Genomic DNA, 16,688 nt, shown 5'->3' on the forward strand with positions numbered 1-16,688 from the left:
CCTGTCACCATCACTTGTTCCCACCAACTACAGTGATGAGGCAAAAGGTGGAGCTGGGTTTCCAACCCAGCTTGTTGGAAGATTCTTGTTCTCTTACCAACAGGGCATACACCATCCCTGTGGGCAAGAGGAGGCTTTGAAGATTCTGAGCCTGGTGACTTTCTCAGATTGTGTTATTCTGAACTATTGTCCAGCCACAGGCATGTGGCCGCCACATAGTTTTATGACTCCAGGCACTTGCAGTTCTATGCTGGGAAACATGCGAGCAGACATATGAAAGAAAATAAATGCCACTTCTCTAGTATGGGCACATCGCTAACCACAGGCAGTGGTTCTATTGAGGCAGCACCTAAATGAGATCAAGGCATTTTATGTTTTCCTAGAAGACTGTAATAACGCTGATTTTTGACCCTTCTTCACTTACCAGGTTTGCATAATATCAGTAAGAACCCAGTTCTAGCTGTTAAGGACAGATTTTGATAATTTCTAGATTGATTTTTGTGTTGTCACGATTTCACTTCTTTTACTTTTTTCTTTTTCCTATAGCCTTGCCCTTTCATGCATGGCTTAGGGGCTGGTCCTCATGTGCCAGCATTGCTGCTGTTGATTTAGAAAAGTCTTGCAAGATTAAAGTAATACTGAAAAACCTGCAGTTGATAATGCTGGAATGTTTTCCTGGCAAAATAAGAGAAGGTCTTTCCAGCAAGAGACACGTGCTGCTGAGGAAGAGCCAAGGGAACCCTGTTACTTTGCCAGCTTCCAGATGAAGCAGCTATATGGGCATATAAGAGAATCACAGAATCATAGAATTACCCAGGTTGGAAAAGACCTCAAAGATCATCAAGTCCAACCACAGCCTAACCATAGTACCCTAACTCTAACAACCCTCTGCTAAATCATATCTCCGAGCACCACATCCAAATGGCTCTTAAACATATCCAGGGATGGTGACTCAACCACCTCCCCGGGAGCCTATTCCAGTGCTTAACTAAGAAGAATGAGGAAACACAACTGATGGGAAAGGGAAGATGCAGGACTATCACCTGACAGCCAAAGGTTGGGCTAATTTTCATTGTAAGTCTGTTCTTCTCAATTTCTTTTCTCCTTTCTGTTCTCATTTCTGTTCATATGTGTTAGCTGTTCATCTGTTCTTGTCCTGAGAATTGATTGTTTCATCCATGGGAGACTGATGACATGAAGAAAACACAGTAATTAAAGTGAGGACAGAGGATGTCAGGTTTGCTTTTTCCTTTCAGAGGAACTGAGAACTTCTCCAGCAACAGTTTTGCGGCAGAGCAAACATCATTCCTTTGAATGCAGCATTCAGACTGGCACATAAATATGACAGATATAACCCCACAGGAGGACAACCATAGAGCTGTGTGGTGTAGATCACCTTTCAGGTAAGAGTCTCAACCATTTGCCAACAAAATGAAAGGTTAAATAGTAGCGTATCCCTTGTCTCTCCTTTCACAGGTAATACCTGTCATCTGCTGTTCTCCCCCAAGCAACAGACTCCAGACCACATGTTCCCACTGCCGTCTCCTTAGTGAACACAAAGCACACACTTGGCTGGTGGCAGGGAGTGTGGCACAAGGAAGTGTGCTGTGCCAGGGCATGGGGGTGCAACAATGCTGCTGTTGAGCCAAGCTGGCTGGGAAGATCCCACTGGTGAGCTGCAGATAACTTCTGTAATTCAGGTTTTCCCACAGGATATAAAATGATTGGCTGTAGAAATATGAATTCAGTGTATTTTAAGTGGTTCTTATTCTGCTGGAAGACAAGTGTGCTGGAGCGTCGAATAAATCCTGAGAAGATGGGACTCCCAGCTCATCCCATTGTTGGAAGGGATTAGTCTTCTGTGAGCCCCTGGGGATTACAGATCAGCGTTGAGAGGATGTGTCTTGCTGTGAGCTACAGTGTTCAAGGGTTTTGTGCCTTCACTCAGCACTTACAGCTGCAAAGATTTCTTTTCCTTGGTTTTTGAGGGTGACAGGGAATATTTTCCCAAGTCTTGTGGATACACAAAATATCACATACTGCCTTTTCCCAGATCCATACAGGTGTGCTACTGAAAAACAGCATTTGAGAGAGGGCACCACGTCTTTGTTGCTAAAACAGGTCCCTGTCACACACAGTGCACACTCCCTGCCCTGCCTCAGGCTGCAGTCCTGCCAAGTGAACCTGTTGCTGCAGTTTGTCCAGCAGACTCATTGCACCTCATAGACTGCAGCATCCCACATTGCATATCCATGTACAAGTTCAACATTGTGGTCCAGCCCCTGGGAATTGTCATCTCCGAGCTGGCTCTGCAATACTGGGTTGATGTGGTTATTAATCTGTCTGATAAGACTGGAGCAGTCACTGGTGTAAGGGCTTCTGTTGTGCCGCACAATACATCTAAACTCCGGTGCAGTGTCTGCTTCTAAAAAGCAGATATAAATTCTCCGTGGCTCTGTTGGGCTCTGCTGTCCTGCGGGAATGCGTAGAGCTGGGCAGTCATCTCCAGCCCTCGGCATCGATGCTCAACCAAGAGAGTTCATGTGAAGTCCAGTTGCTGAAATAAGCCTGACCTGGTTAACAAGGCACCTAACAATCGTGGTGGGTTTCTGGTGATTTTTTTCTTTGTTTCATTTTTGGTAGGTAAATCTTCTCACACAGTTCTTGGAGAAAAGTAAAAAGGGACATAACTCAGAAACAAGCAGAAACAATTCAAGGACTGACTGTAAGGAAATCACCTGCGCCTCCTTATATTTCCTAGCAGATGTGGTGTGAGAGCCTCAGCTCCAGTGGCTGTGGAAGAGCCATACATTCACTGGGGATTGCTTGGTTCCAGCTGAAGACGATAACTGAGTTTGTATCAGTGCAGGCTGGCAGACTGCTCCCTGCTGTCTTACCCTCAGCATTATCTTTTGCTTTTGTTTATTTATCTGCTCAGAAAATAAACAATCAGAGAATATGGGAAGATGCTAATGATAATATCTGACATTTTCAGTTTTCCTGGCTTGTGTTTCCAGTAGGCATCTCATGGCTAAGCAGAAGTGAAACTCATTGGTCTTACCATCAGAAAGTAGACTTTAAACTTCCAAACACAGTAGACATTTTCACCTGTATTTTCCATGCACAAAACCCGAATATGGAACTATATCAGAGTAAAATCAGTGGTGTGTGCTTAGAGGTCCTTTAGAAAAAATTGATCCATTCAGAAATGTTTTTTGCCTTCAGTCCTAAACAACTGATTTATGTTCCAGGCGAATTTCTACAGCAATTTACAGTTCTTCTACTTCTTCAATTATCCATTTTTCCCCTATTGAGATCTTATTCATTTTCATTTACTTCTGCAAAATCTTTTTTTCCCTGACATTACCATTATGCCTACTCCTACTATTTCTTTTAAATTAAGTGCTTGGTTCTTTATCTTTTCACCATTAATTACTGATGTCTTTTTGACCTCTGCTTTGTAAGATACCGTGTCATATTTCTATTTCCTATCTTTCAGACTCCGATTAGATTTTTTTTTTCTCTTAACGATTCCTCCCTGAATAGCCTTGTTCTTGTTTTTCAGGCAGTTCCCAGAATGGCCGTACAGCCGAACCTTTGCCCTCCTCTCTCATTTCTCACCTTGTCTCCATTATATCAATGGCCTATTTTAAAATGTATTTTACAGCTCACTGAGGCCAAGCCGCTCTCTCTTCTTATAATTAGGCTGATTTCAATTATCTATATCGGCATCTCAACAGCCTTTTGCTGTGACTCTGAGCCAGCGAGCACCTCTTTTCTGGGGACATGTGTGGTCTGGTGGGAACAGCAGGTGCCACCATGGGAGCAGAGGTTTGGTTTAGCAGGTGGGGTGATAGGGCTATATAACAGTAGCACAAACAGGATCCGCTACACAGATTTTGGGTACGTGAGATGCCAGTTTAAAGGGTTGAGGTCTTTTCTGAGGGAAAACAGTGAAGTTTTTTTGGCATAGCAGAGTGCAGCCTCTTCAGTGGTAAAGCTGTTATTTCAGAGTTTCAAACTCATCCTCAGGTATCCAAACCATCTCTTGGACTGGTTCCACATGTACCATTTTACCGTGTCTTACAGAGGCATTTTCATTTGCTTCTCTCTCTGTAATGACTCCCAAAGTTTTTATTTTGTCATTGAAAAAAATGCGAATAGTTCACAAATTATTTTCCTGTCTTTGCCAAATCACCCATTAGCTTCGGCGGAGCCTCATTTAGCGAGCGAGGTGAGACTGCAGCAGAGCCTTTAAGCATTGCTTTGTCGGGGGTGATGGCTGCGAAGGGCGGCCAGCTGCTTCATCCAAACTGCGAGTGGCTGGGCCTTCCTGCCGAAATATATTTTGTAAATGCGTAAAGCGAAACAGGATAAATGCAGGCATTTGCTGTCATTTTGTTCTTTTAAATAAATAAGTGAGTATAATGAGTCTCAGCCACAGAATGAACATAATGAACCTCCGAACAACAAGATGTTGTCTGAGAGCAATATTTACCACTGAGGAAGGGATTGTTGCAGAAACAAAAATTGTTTAGATGTTAGTGGGTGAGATAAGAATCTATTAAAGGAATTAAAAGCTGAGATGATTCATCACACATTTCTGCTTATTTGTAAGAGACACATGAAAGGCAGGATTTCAAAACATTTGTATTAGAAAAACATCAATAACAAAGCCTACTGATTTAATTTTTCAGTCTCTCGGGCTTCAAAAGAAGATGTGACTTGTCTGCATTCGCCTTGAAAAAAACCATACAGCTCTGTAAATTCGCCTGGGCTCCATTTGTTTTGCTGCGTTCTGAAATTTGTCACCAATAAATGTTATTTACACAATTTTGCCACTAGCAACAATCCAAGAGCTGCTTCTGGCTGTGCTGGGAGACAGGTTTGTGCTGTGTTTCAGACTGGGGGGCTGCTTCTCCCGGTGCTGCTGCTTGTGCTGTGCGGCTCATAGAGAACTGCATCCTTTCTGCTCTCCCCACACACGCTGCAGCCCTCTGCTCCTTGCAGGCTGCAGCTCTTACAGCCAAGCAAGTGCTTCTGCAGTGAAGATCAATGCCATCGTTCAAAGATGGACATTTTGCTTTCCTCTGTCATTTGCGGGGGGAAGGTTGCAAGGAGATGTTGCAAATATTTTGGTATGAGGGCTGAAATTCATAGGGCTGGACTTTTATTTTGCTGCTTGGGTCCTGGCCCAAGGTGTCACAGCACAACTATTGGAGAAAATTTGTCTTAAAGTGTTTTTCATTGCAGAATAGAAATAGTGCTGAAATCTAAAACTGTGCAAGGCTGGCAGGAGTTTTTGTGTGCATTTTCTATAGGAGGATAGTAGAGAACATGGCAACAAAACCAAGAAATAGAGAAAGAAGTGGAGTCAGGAGGCAGCGTGTAAACAAACAAGAGAGCAAACAGCATGACAGCGTGAGCCATTGGCAGAGAATGGGAGCTACAGCTGAGCAAATCTGAATTCCTCTTGCTGTACAGTCTGGATTTTGCTGTGCAGTATTCTTTCTGCTGTCTCCTGTAAGTTGAGCCTCTTTAAAGCAGCCTTTGAAAGCAAACTGTCTTGCACCGGCTCCTGACTACTAGGGCAGTGGAGTGAAGGAAAGCATGGCTCCTGGTTGTTCCCTGCCCTTGGGGAGGTGCAGGGAGCATCAGGGCAATGGAACTGTGTGGAAGTCAGTGCTGCTCAGAGTCAGCACCAAACTCCTGCAGCGCTGCCCCGGGCTCCTGGCCATGCCCAAAGGGAGGAGGGCATTTGGTAGGGAGAGAGGAGCAGAAAGGGAAAGGAGGTCTGCTGGACCCACATGGTGCTTTAGAAGGCCTTCTTACAGCTGAGAAGCAAAGCGCAAAGCTGAGAGCCTCACCTGCATGCAGAAGCATCCTCCTTGCTCCTGAAAACATCGCTGTCCTTACCACAGCTCAGTAGGGCACACTAAAATTCAAAATGCTTTTTAGGAAAAAGTCATTCCTTTCTAAATGGCAAAATGAAATAAATAAATAAATAGAAGAAAGTCTCCGTTGTGAGCATTAAGAAGAAAACATTTATTTTAATGGCATTTTTTCTCTTTACATCATCTAAAAATGCTAAGCAGCGCTGTTGCTCCCACCTAAAGGTGTGATGAAACCTCATAGCACAGAAGAGACACAGGACTTCTCAACTTCCAAGCCTGCCTGTTTTGCAGTTTCATAGCTGCCTAAGGGAAAACACCCTCATTGGAAGAAATATCATGCAGCTATAGGGGTGCCTGCCTTGTTTGTTCCAACGCCTGACGCTTATTTGAAGGATTAACTCAGCCATTCCTTATTCCCATTTTCACTTCTAATGCGTTTCTGTTTGTGTATCTTCCAACAGAACATACTGTGCTTCTGTTTAACTGTCTATTTATAGTCATAAGAGAAATAAACATATAAAATAAATGCATCTTGATGCATAGCTGTGCAGGAGTACAGATGTTTTATTAATGAAAATGAATCTAGCTTTTTGTAAGTCATGGCAGCAATATAACATATCATTGTTTGGTTCTCCGCTAGACAGTCCCTGCTGTTTTTACATAGAAATTCCTGTAATACTTAATGGACATCTGGAAGAATTCAGCCAATTAATCGAATTCACACAGGAGCTAGGCTAATGGCTGTCTGAAAGGCAGATTACATTAAATCAAACTTGCAATATGAATGAAAGTACTTAATCATACATGCAACATTCATTAGATGCGGCACAGCAAGTGTTTTGATTACTTTAATGAAAGATCAGGTAAAGTGCATCAACTGAACAGATTGAAGAGACAGCATGCTTACAAATGTTTGATTATGTTGACTATCAACAGAAACAGTGCCAGTAATTTATAGCAAAAACATATTTGGAGGAGGAGGAGTATGGAGCTGGTGAACTTGGGAGGGGAGCTGAAATTTCAGCCTCGCCTTCAAACACTTTAATTAATAGCCAGGATAGTGAGACTTTAATCAAATGTCACAGAAGAAGCAAAACAGACATTTGCAGAATCTCACATGGCTACCGCTGGTTTTCACCGGTGTTTGCCGTCCTTGGACCTGACGCAGGTTTTGAATCCCCTGTGTTTTGTCTGAATTGGGGTAAACACAGCAGATTCCTAACGGCACAAATATCTTCAAAGAATGGCATGGTTTGAGAAAGGCAATGAGTTCTGATGGTTGTGCTGCTGGAGGCAGCCCCAGTCTCCATGCCAGCAGCCCTGGCTCACTGCACCCTAAAACACCACCACATTTTTCCTTCTCTGAGTTCTTCAGTTGGTTTTGCCTTCATGCTCAAGGGGTTCCCACCCTCTTCACCACTGCTGTGAGTATAAGCCTCCCCACAGTGACCCACTGTAACCAGCTGCAGCCTCATCACTTTGAATATGGAAGCTTTCCAGTTCCCAGAGCCTGTAAGCGTTCCTTCCCCAGGGTCCTTCATTCCTTGCCTGCACTATTCTGCTTTGTAAACAAGTGCTTGTGTGTGGGCAGAGGTGGGTAGATCACCTGGGGGCTTCACTTTTCCCTCTGTGTTTTACTGCCTTACCTGGAGTGGTTTCTATAGTTTTTGGATGCACATACACAGTCTTTGGGGGAGGAGCTGGGTCTTGGAACCCAAGATGTCATGGACTTATGGTTATGGACCATGACATCTGTCCTGGCCACTGGTACCAGCTTGCTGGGAGGGATGCTGAGGACTTCCCTGCACCGCAACAAAATATTCTGTGGCTGTGGTTCTCCTGGCCCTGCCCCCTGTGCTCCAGAATCTTCTTAGATCTTGCCCTCTAGGGAAATGAATAGAGAAGCTGTGGGTTTCTCCCTCCTGCCTGAACTCTATTGGAGGCAGGTGTGGAGTTACGCAGCCCAGTGAGCTCCATCTCTCTCACCCTGCTTTCCTGTTATCTCTCAGGCTGTGCTCTTCACAGGCAGAGCTGCCCACCTGTCTGCGCATACGTCCATGCAGCACGCAGCTGGGAAGCGATCTCACTGAGAGCTGCTGTTGTTATTCATATAATTAATAACTGTGACCTTTCCATAAAAATGAGTATCTTTTTCAGTGAATTACGACATATAATGATGTTTGTAGGAAACAGTCTGCTGGGTATCTCATGCTGAAGAATGCCCGAGCTTCCTATTTATGACTTTGTGAGATCAATAAATAACTCCATTACAAGCTAAATTGTAATGGCAAATGGCTTCAGCCTGTGGGACACCAGCTGAAACCCATAATGAAATCACAACAGCTCTGATGGTCCCATGGAGGCCCTTGGAGGACTGGTGGGAGTTTGGGCATGTCAGCAGCTCCCTGGAGAGGACCTGGTAGCCCTGAAGCAGCCCTGGTGGGTTGAAGGTGGGGAGAAGTCATTCTGCGGGTACACTGAGGGTCCCTGAGACCTCTGGCACAGGGGTAGGGCTGGGAGCCACAGCACTGTGGCCCTGCCTGTATCTGCTCGATGGCCAGAGCAACAACGGCCTGACTCCATCTGCAAAATAAATAAATAAATAAAAGGCAAATGCTTTCATAGTGTTCTAAAATGCCTTTTAAAAAATCCCTCCAGTTCATGGAACAAAGTGTTTCATACCTTCTCTTCTGGAAACCTTTTGGCTAATATTTGAGCAATAAAGAAAACACAGCAGCTGTTAGCGCAATTTCCCCCTTGAGGCAGATTGTCCTCAGGTAAAACAAAACCCAATTAACGTATCATCAAGGTCAGTTAAATTAGACAGTGCAGACCGTCATCATGCAGAGCTTTCCTCCAGCTCCTGCCACCAGCGCCGAGTGCCAGCCCAGCAGAAGCGCCAGAGCAGCGGGGCCTGTCTGTGTGAGCGCTGGGGCGGGGGCCGCTCCACTGGCGCTGCTGCTGTGGGTATCGGGGACAGGCGGCTGCTGTCTGCCTTCTGCCTGCTGCTCCTGTCGTTGCAAACCAGATGTCGAGACAAGATTTAAAAGTCAACTTTATTTGAAATTCGAAAGTATAAAAAAACTTGACCACAGGGAGGTTTTCTTTTTGTGGTGGGGAGGGGATACATGAAGGGGAGAAATGTTCTTTAATCCTCTGCTTATGGTCCCTTTCTATTTTAGTTTTATTTTTTAAAGCTGTGGTTATTTGTTCTTTTGTTAAGCAGCCAGAGGCACTTCTCCCTCTCTCTGCCCCTACAGCCCCCAGAAGGGCTTCTCTGAGAACCAGACCTCACCCCAGCCTTTTCCCTCACAGCTGGGACTGCTGCCATACGTACATTCCTCTCCTTGTTAGTGCCTGAAGACACTCCAAGAAGCTCCAAATGCAGCTGCATGCTCGCTCAGCACTGATTTACTGGGATACTGCATCACACCTCATTCCCCAGCCCCCACCAGGCCTAGGTCACATAGGATGCCACTGCATTTGTCAGCTAGAAATGTGAGTTCCATACACTGTGGGACTGACCCTTCGGCTAATCCAGTCACACCTAAGGATGACTGTTTTACACAAGCAGCCAATACATTTGATCAAGCCCGATCCACTTTGATCAGACCACAGAGAACACAGTGTATGGCAGGAGACCTGGCTGGTTCTCCTGAGGGCAATCAGTTCCTTGCTTAGGAAACCTTCAACATAAATCTCCCTGTCATGCTGTGGTTAGATGGGCTGAGAGCTGCACCATCAGCAGCCAATGGAATCCAATGCCAGCGGATAAAAACCCCGCAGGTTCAGGATTTGTATGTGCGCGTGCACAGAATTGTTCAATATTTTTATAAATTCCCTGAATTTCTTAATTATGAAAATTTTAGAAGGAATACGAGCTGAAGATAAGAGTATAACACCAGACGACAACCCTGAAAACCTGGTGGCTCACAGATCCAGTGCAAGGACAGTCAACAGGGTGAACTTCACTGGGGCTGGGGAGAAAATAATCTGTAATGAAACACTAAGCCAGCACAGGAGAAGGGCAGGGAAGATGGTACAGTTACTGAGGCAAAACCAGGCACAAATCCCAGAACAGGTTTGCAGCATCTTTGCTAATAACCCACAGGTACTTGCTGTGATGAGATACCAATGGGACAGCGAGCTCATCAGGCCCAGTCCCACCTCAGCCCAACATCCATGGAGCCGGGCAGGGTGGGTGCCATGGATGCTGCAAGGCCCAGGGGGCTCAAAGCCTTCACTGTTAAAGAAAGTTGTAGGACAGAGGGTGGTAAAGGATGAGGTTGGAGCAGTTCTTTAGGCTGCACTGCTTCAGGCTTCAGGGAGGCTTTGCAGTGCCCGTGGCCTTCTTGCATCCTTTGGGGACAGGTCCAGACTCCAGGACCCAGGGACACTCCTGTCACAGGCCCTGCCTGCTGCACAGGTGCTGTTACTGGAAATGTCTGGTGTTCCAGATAACACACCCAGTGCACCTGATGGTGTCCAACCAGCATGACCTCGGCTGTTCCCAAAAGGAAGAGGCACCACCAGCCTCCTCAGCCTGTAGGGCCACAGGCACACGGGGCATTCCTAGCAGAGGCTCCTTGTGCAATGTGACCACAGTGAGACAAGCACTGAAGGGAAGAAACACCGCTCTGCAAATCAAAAGAGCTATTTATGCTCTGCTTGAGGAGCAGTGAGACACAGTGTGTCTGTAAGTGGAGATGCGGTAATTCAGTGAGAAATGAAGTTGGGAAGTCCCAGTCACAAAGGTCAACCAAACACTAGGAAAAATCGCACAGTCTGTCAGGGAGGGATCCAGCTGTGCTGAGCACGGCTCATCGGTCCCAATTAGAGTGGTTTGTACTAACAAAGGGTGATCTCTAGCCCACAGAGCCTGTAATCTAATTTAAAATTCAGTGCAACAATGAAAATGAGGGAAAATAGGAGCGTAATGTAAAACATGATTAAGAGTTTGCTAAGCAAATGTAATCAGAGCACTTACAGAGACAAGCGGCTGAGTGTTTGGAGCAGGTGGGGCGAGTTCTTTCTGCACGAGGGCTCACATCCTCGCCACCACTGCTGCAAACCCCCTGCTCGAGGGGCACCAGATCGATGTCCCCATGTCCCCATTTCTGCAGGCAGGGGATGCTCTCGGTGGGCCCTGTGGCACAGCCGTGGCTGCGGATGGGCTCCAGGCACAGAGCAAGGCACGGAGCAAGGCTCCAGCCTGTGCATCGGCCACGGCGAAGTCCCCGTGGGACTGTCACAGCTCACCCCGGGTAACCAAGTGACCCAAAAGTGAAGTGCTGGCAACTTGAGGAAGCGTGGTAAAGCAATTCTTCCCCCCACGTACAGCCGTGCTTCCCAAGGGTATCTGTTAGCAACTCGGTAAACGCAGCCGCTCCTGCTCCGCGCACGGCTGCAGACTCGCGGCACCCACGCGTGGCCGCGGTGCAGGGCTGGCTCTGCAGCCATTCGTTGCCCTGTGGCTCAGCCTTACATCCCTCAAGCTCCGCAGGATGCCCGGCAGCGACGCGGCCGGGTGCCGTACAGCAGCAGCTCCCGGGGTGACAGAGCGCTCGTTCTGAGCTGCAGAGGAGCTCGAGGAGCGGCGTTTCGCGACGCCCGCACCGTGACCCGCGGAATCGCTCTCGAGGTGCGGTAGAATGGCGCCCGCCGACAGCCGTTCCTGCGGCCCCTCCGGCTCCTCGGAGGAAAACCCGGCAGGGCGGACGGCTCGGCCTCGCCGCGGATGACGGCTGCCGGCACGGCCCGCGAAGGGCAGCGAGGGGCGCTCCTGCCGTGACCCCGGCCGGGCTTCCGGGCCCGGGGATGCCGCCGTGCCCCGTACCGCGTCCCCTTCTGAGCGGCCGCGCCCCGGGGGGCGCCGAAGGGGCCGCAACGCTCTCTCCGCGCCCGCCCCGGCAGCGGGGAGCCCCGGCCGGGTCCGGCCGCCCCCGCCCCCGCCGCCGCCAGCGCCGGCCCCAACTCCTCATTGGCCGCCGACGCCGGAGGGAGGATGACGGCCGGGCGGGAGCGGGCGCCGGGGGTATAAAGCAGCGAGGGCTCCGTTCCCGCCGTCCTCCAGCTCGCCATGCCGCGCGGCTTCCTCGTCAAGCGCAGCCGGCGTCCCGGCGGCTCCTACCGGGCGCGCCCCCGGGAGCGGGACCCGCCGCCCCCACCGCCGCCCGCCGCATCCGAGGGCGGCCCCGCCGCTCGGCCGGGGGCGGAGGAGGAGGAGGAGGGCGAGGAGGAGGGGGGCAACGCTGCCGCCGCCCGCCCCGCGCCCGCGCCCGCCGCCGCGACGTGGGCCGGGGGCGCCGGGCTCGGTCATCCGGAGGGTCCGTGCGGCGGCTGGGGGCCGTGCGGCGCGGCGGGGCCGCGGGCGGCGTTCTTCGAGCGGTGCCTGAGCTCCCCCGCCTCCGCCGAGTCCTTCCCGCTGGCCGCCGCCTTCCCGCCGCCCGAGAAGCCGCCGCCGCCGCCCCGCACGCCGCTGCCCGCGCCCCCGCCGCCGCCCGTCCCCGCGCTGAAGCGGCCGTCGCGGGCCAAGGCGCCGGCCAAGAAGGCGAAGGCCACGCGGAAGCTGAGCTTCGCCGACGAGGTGACCACCTCGCCCGTGCTGGGGCTGCGCATCAAGGAGGAGGGTCCCGAGGGGCGGCCGGGCGCGGAGCCGCCGGGTGGCCGCACGCCGCTGGGCGAGTTCATCTGCCAGCTGTGCAAGGAGCGCTACGCCGACCCGCTGGCGCTGGCCCAGCACCGCTGCTCCCGCATCGTGCGCGTCGAGTACCGCTGCCCCGAGTGCCACAAGATCTTCAGCTGCCCCGCCAACCTGGCCTCGCACCGCCGCTGGCACAAGCCGCGGCCCGGCCCCAGCGCCGAGGGCCCCGCCGCCGCCGCCGCCTCCGCCCCGCCGGGCAAGGAGAACAGCCCCGAGCGGCGGCCCCGCGCCGCCCCGCAGCCCCCGGCGCCCCGTCAGCACCTCGGCGGCGCGGACAGCGGCGCGGCGGCCCCCGGCGCGGAGTCGTTCTCGTGCCCGTGCTGCCAGAAGCGGTTCCGGCGCCAGGCCTACCTCCGCAAGCACCTGGGCACGCACGGCGCCCCGCGACCCGCCCCCCTCGGGCCGCCCGAGCGCGGGCAGCTCTCCTTCGGCTGCCACCTGTGCGGCGCCCGCTTCCCCTCGGCGGACATCAGGGACAAGCACCGGCTGTGGCACGCCGTGCGGGACGAGCTGCTGCTGCCGCCGCCGCCGCCCGGGCGGCCCGAGGGCGGCGGGGCGACGGGCGACGAGCGGCAGGGCTTCCCCTGCAAGCAGTGCCCCGCCACCTTCTTCAGCGCGCCCGGGCTGGCGCGGCACGCCAGCAAGTGCCACCCGGCGGAAGGCAGGCAGGTCCTGCTGCTCCAGGTGCCCGTCCGGCCGGGCTGTTAGCCCCACGGCCGCCCCGAGCCCGCGCTGTAATTCCTATGGAACGTCGCGGTCCGTGTCCGCGCGGCCGCGAGGCGGAGGGGCCGCGGCCCCGGGCGGGGCGGTACCGGGCTGCCTTCGGCCCAGGAGGGAGCGCGGCCGTACAGACGGTACTTAAAGAGAAGAAACATTTTTTTCTTTTCGAGCGAAAGGAGCCCGACCCAGCGGCCTCGTTTCGATAGCCTTAGCCCCCGAGCTTCACCACCGAAGTTATTGTGAAGTGTTTCGTTCGCTGTATTATGTACCAAATAGTCAGGAAGGTGAATGTTCCCGTTCAGTCGGTGTCCGGTCACATACTAGCTAGCAAATCGTATGGGAACCTTTTCGTGCTGTCCGCTTGCTAAGACGCGAGGTGTTGCTCTCCGTGCTAAGTACGCATCTCCCGCTCCTTCCGTGTGCCCGCTCCCCAGCACGGTGCGCGCTGCTCCGGGGCTGCCGCGGGTTCCGGCTCCTGCCGGCCGCTGTCCCGCAGCCGGGCCGGGCCGCAGCCGCCGTGTTGCGGGGCGCCCCGTGCTTTGGCGTTGCCCTGCCCAGCGCTCCGACGCGCCGCGGCCCTCCGGCCCGATGCCGGTGTGCCGGGCTGTATTTCTTCGTTCGGTTGGTAATTTATTTATTTATTTATTTTCACGCGGTGCCGCTTGTTTCCAAATGTGATCGCGGATGAGGCCAAAAGTAAGGACGAGCGAATTCAATAAATGGTCTAAAACAAAGCGAACGCCTTGCTTGAATTCCGGGGGGAGAAGCAGGTCGTTCGGTGAGCGCCGAAGAGCCAAACCGATGCCGGGCAGCCTTTGCTGCAGCGCTGGGAAAGGAGCACGCAGGGTATTCCCATCTTTTCATTAACAGCGGTGAATTCCCTAGTTCTGTATGTTGTTGCACACGACAGAGCGCTCGCACGTATCACGCCCGAGGGCTGAGAGCAAGGGATAACGCTTCATTTTATGTGTGCTTTGAGGACTTTTCGTGTTTGGGTTCCAGGATCTGGAGAACAGAAACCATCCGGCAGCCCCGTCGGGCTGCTCTGTGCCGCCTGCCGAGGCCCCAGCTGCAGCACGCCGTGCACTGTAACAGTGCCTCTGTCAGACCCTTGGTAGTAACAGGTTCGGCTAAAAGTGCCCGTTCATGTCACTGAACTCAGTGTCACTGTGTGTCTTTAAACCAGCGTCCTCCTTTCTCTGCTTGTCTGAGCAAAGGGATGGGGCTACAGACCCTGCGGACACAATGATTGCTGGTTGTTCCTACAGTCAGCAGCAGCGCCGGGCTGCACTTTGTGCTGCCGGGCACCGTGTTCCCCACATCTGGGGCTGGGGATCCCACACGTTCCTGTGGTGGATGGGGAACTGCCCCCAGAGCTGGCTCCCAGCCTGAGCCACCTGATTCCAGTAGGAGTGGAAGCCCCACATCCCTCGCAGCTGCTCCGTGCGCACTCTGCTGACCTTGTACAAACTGGAGCAGAAATCTAACGGCTCAGGTGAATGACTAATACACAAAAGGTGGTAAGAATAATTTTATTGTATTATTAAATAGCATGTCTTCTCTTCAACCATTACAAATTTGTAGATACTACATGAATGACAATACATAATTTATATTTTTACTGTTGCCCATATGATATATTTACACATGCAGTTAGTACCGATGCCATGCTACATTTTGTTAACAGCATTCTGTTGTTTGCCAGCCCCAAAATGTGAGCATCTCATCTCCGGTAGGAAAATATCTCTGGATGGGGGGAATGCGTGTACGGAGCTGCTCTCGGGGCTCAAATCAGCGGCACCACAGGTCTGATCCTGCAGCGTGTTCCCTTTGCTTCTGCAGTACACAGCATCAGAGCAATGAGTTTAGATCAGGAAAGTGCTTTTTTTGTCGTTTGTTTGTTTTGAAGGAACAATGACACACATACAGCCCAGCAGCCTGGGGAGCAAGGCTAAAACTCATGGAACTCAGTGGCACTGACTACTGATACCACTTGGAAAAGCAAACGTTATAAAAATATTTGGAAGCCAAGCAGAAGGAGAACCTCAACACAGTGATTTTTTTTATCTTTTCTGGCATAGCTGATGGCACCACCTGCACGGCTATGACATGACACACCGCCCTGTGAGGAAGGAGCACAAGTTGCTCTGTTTGGGCTCTGTGACGCCTGAAAGGCTGTTGGATCATTTCATTATTAACGTAAATGATCTGCGCGCAGGCTGTGCGTTAGCACTGTGACATCTGACAGAGGCTTTACAAACACAACTCCAATTCAAAACTGTACGTTCATCTTTCAAATTGTACGTATTCCTTTCTTTGTTTGAGAGAAAACTGCAACAGGGCACAATAAACATGGTGTAACCAAACGGCAGTCTCCAATTCTCATGTCATTCAGATCAACCCAGAGCTAAAAAGGACTTCTGGGGAGGTGCGTCCACCACCCAGAGCAGCAACGGGTACAGGGGGCAGGCTGCACTAAATAAAAAGAAAGGGAAAAAATGTAATAAAATAATAATAATAATAAAAAAGACAGCCTGGAGTTTGATTAAAAAAAACAAAAAACAAACAAACAAACAAAAAAAACCACAACTAAAAAAATCCCACTAAAATATGAAAGTAAAATTCCAGTGTCACTGTTTAAAACAAGCAGACAGAAGGGTAGGCAGGGGCTGGGTGCTGTCAGGAAGCTGTGGGCACCCCGCCCTCAGGACTTGTTGGCCGAGCCCGAGGAGCGCCGCAGCTTCATGGACATGCGGCTCTTGCTAGTCCGAGGAGACATGGGTGAGGCTAAGTCTGTTCCATCCGCCTGCGCTGCTGCTGCTGCTGCTGCTGCTGCTGGAGGCTCTCCCGGCTGAGTCTCTGGGCAGGAGCCTGCAGAGGACAGCAAGAACCGAGGCTGTCAGTGCTGCCTCCATGCCGCGGCGTGGGCATCTGCACACGAGGGCAGGCAGGAGCCCCAAGCTGCCTGCAGCCCACCACGTGTACCAGCCCCTCACCAGCTGTGGGTGGCCGCAGTGCCTGCCTCAGCACCACCTCTAGAGAAAGGTTGGTGCTGGGGGGCTACCGGGCTGCAAGGCCACAGAAACCCTTGTCCTCGGCCGCTGACGCAGCACAGAGGTGGGCACTGTAACTGCTACGGAGTGGGACTGACCCCTGTCTGGCTCCCTGCAGGGATGGGGAGGGATTATGCAGGCCGTCGCCCCAAAGAGTTAAGTTTTTATGACAGCATGGAAGGTAAGAGCCCATTGTGTGTGAAAGGAGCTTTGGGGATGCAACTGAAAAGGTGGAGTGAGCTGGGAGAGCAGAACGCCTCTTCCCATCTGAACTTCGGTCAGTGCTCCAATTCCTGCAGGGCCCACAAGGCAAAGCTT

At 51.4% G+C, this 16,688-nt stretch overlaps 2 protein-coding genes across 23 annotated transcripts in view; one reads left to right on the forward strand and one right to left on the reverse strand.

The window, feature by feature from the left end:
* The first annotated feature begins 11,871 nt into the window (after positions 1 to 11,871).
* Positions 11,872 to 14,051, forward strand: INSM2 (INSM transcriptional repressor 2). The gene has a single exon (XM_015864985.3). It carries the CDS (start codon positions 11,974 to 11,976, stop codon positions 13,303 to 13,305), a length of 1,332 nt encoding a protein of 443 aa, XP_015720471.1. The 5' UTR covers positions 11,872 to 11,973; the 3' UTR covers positions 13,306 to 14,051.
* A 784-nt stretch (positions 14,052 to 14,835) lies between these two features.
* RALGAPA1 (Ral GTPase activating protein catalytic subunit alpha 1) overlaps positions 14,836 to 16,688 on the reverse strand; it is a 106,138-nt gene continuing 104,285 nt past the window's right edge. For all 22 annotated transcript variants that reach the window (XR_014946685.1, XM_085549148.1, XM_085549147.1 and 19 more), the window contains one exon: positions 14,836 to 16,188. Coding sequence is in view for 19 of the 22 variants with exons in the window: in XM_085549147.1 (XP_085405273.1) it covers positions 16,022 to 16,188 (167 nt within the window). In the remaining 3 variants the exon portion in view is untranslated. The remainder of the gene's footprint in view (positions 16,189 to 16,688) is intronic.

The sequence above is a fragment of the Coturnix japonica genome, chromosome 5 (assembly GCF_054131305.1).
Source record: "Coturnix japonica strain WE chromosome 5, WE-NBRP24, whole genome shotgun sequence".
Taxonomy (NCBI): Eukaryota; Metazoa; Chordata; class Aves; order Galliformes; family Phasianidae; genus Coturnix; species Coturnix japonica.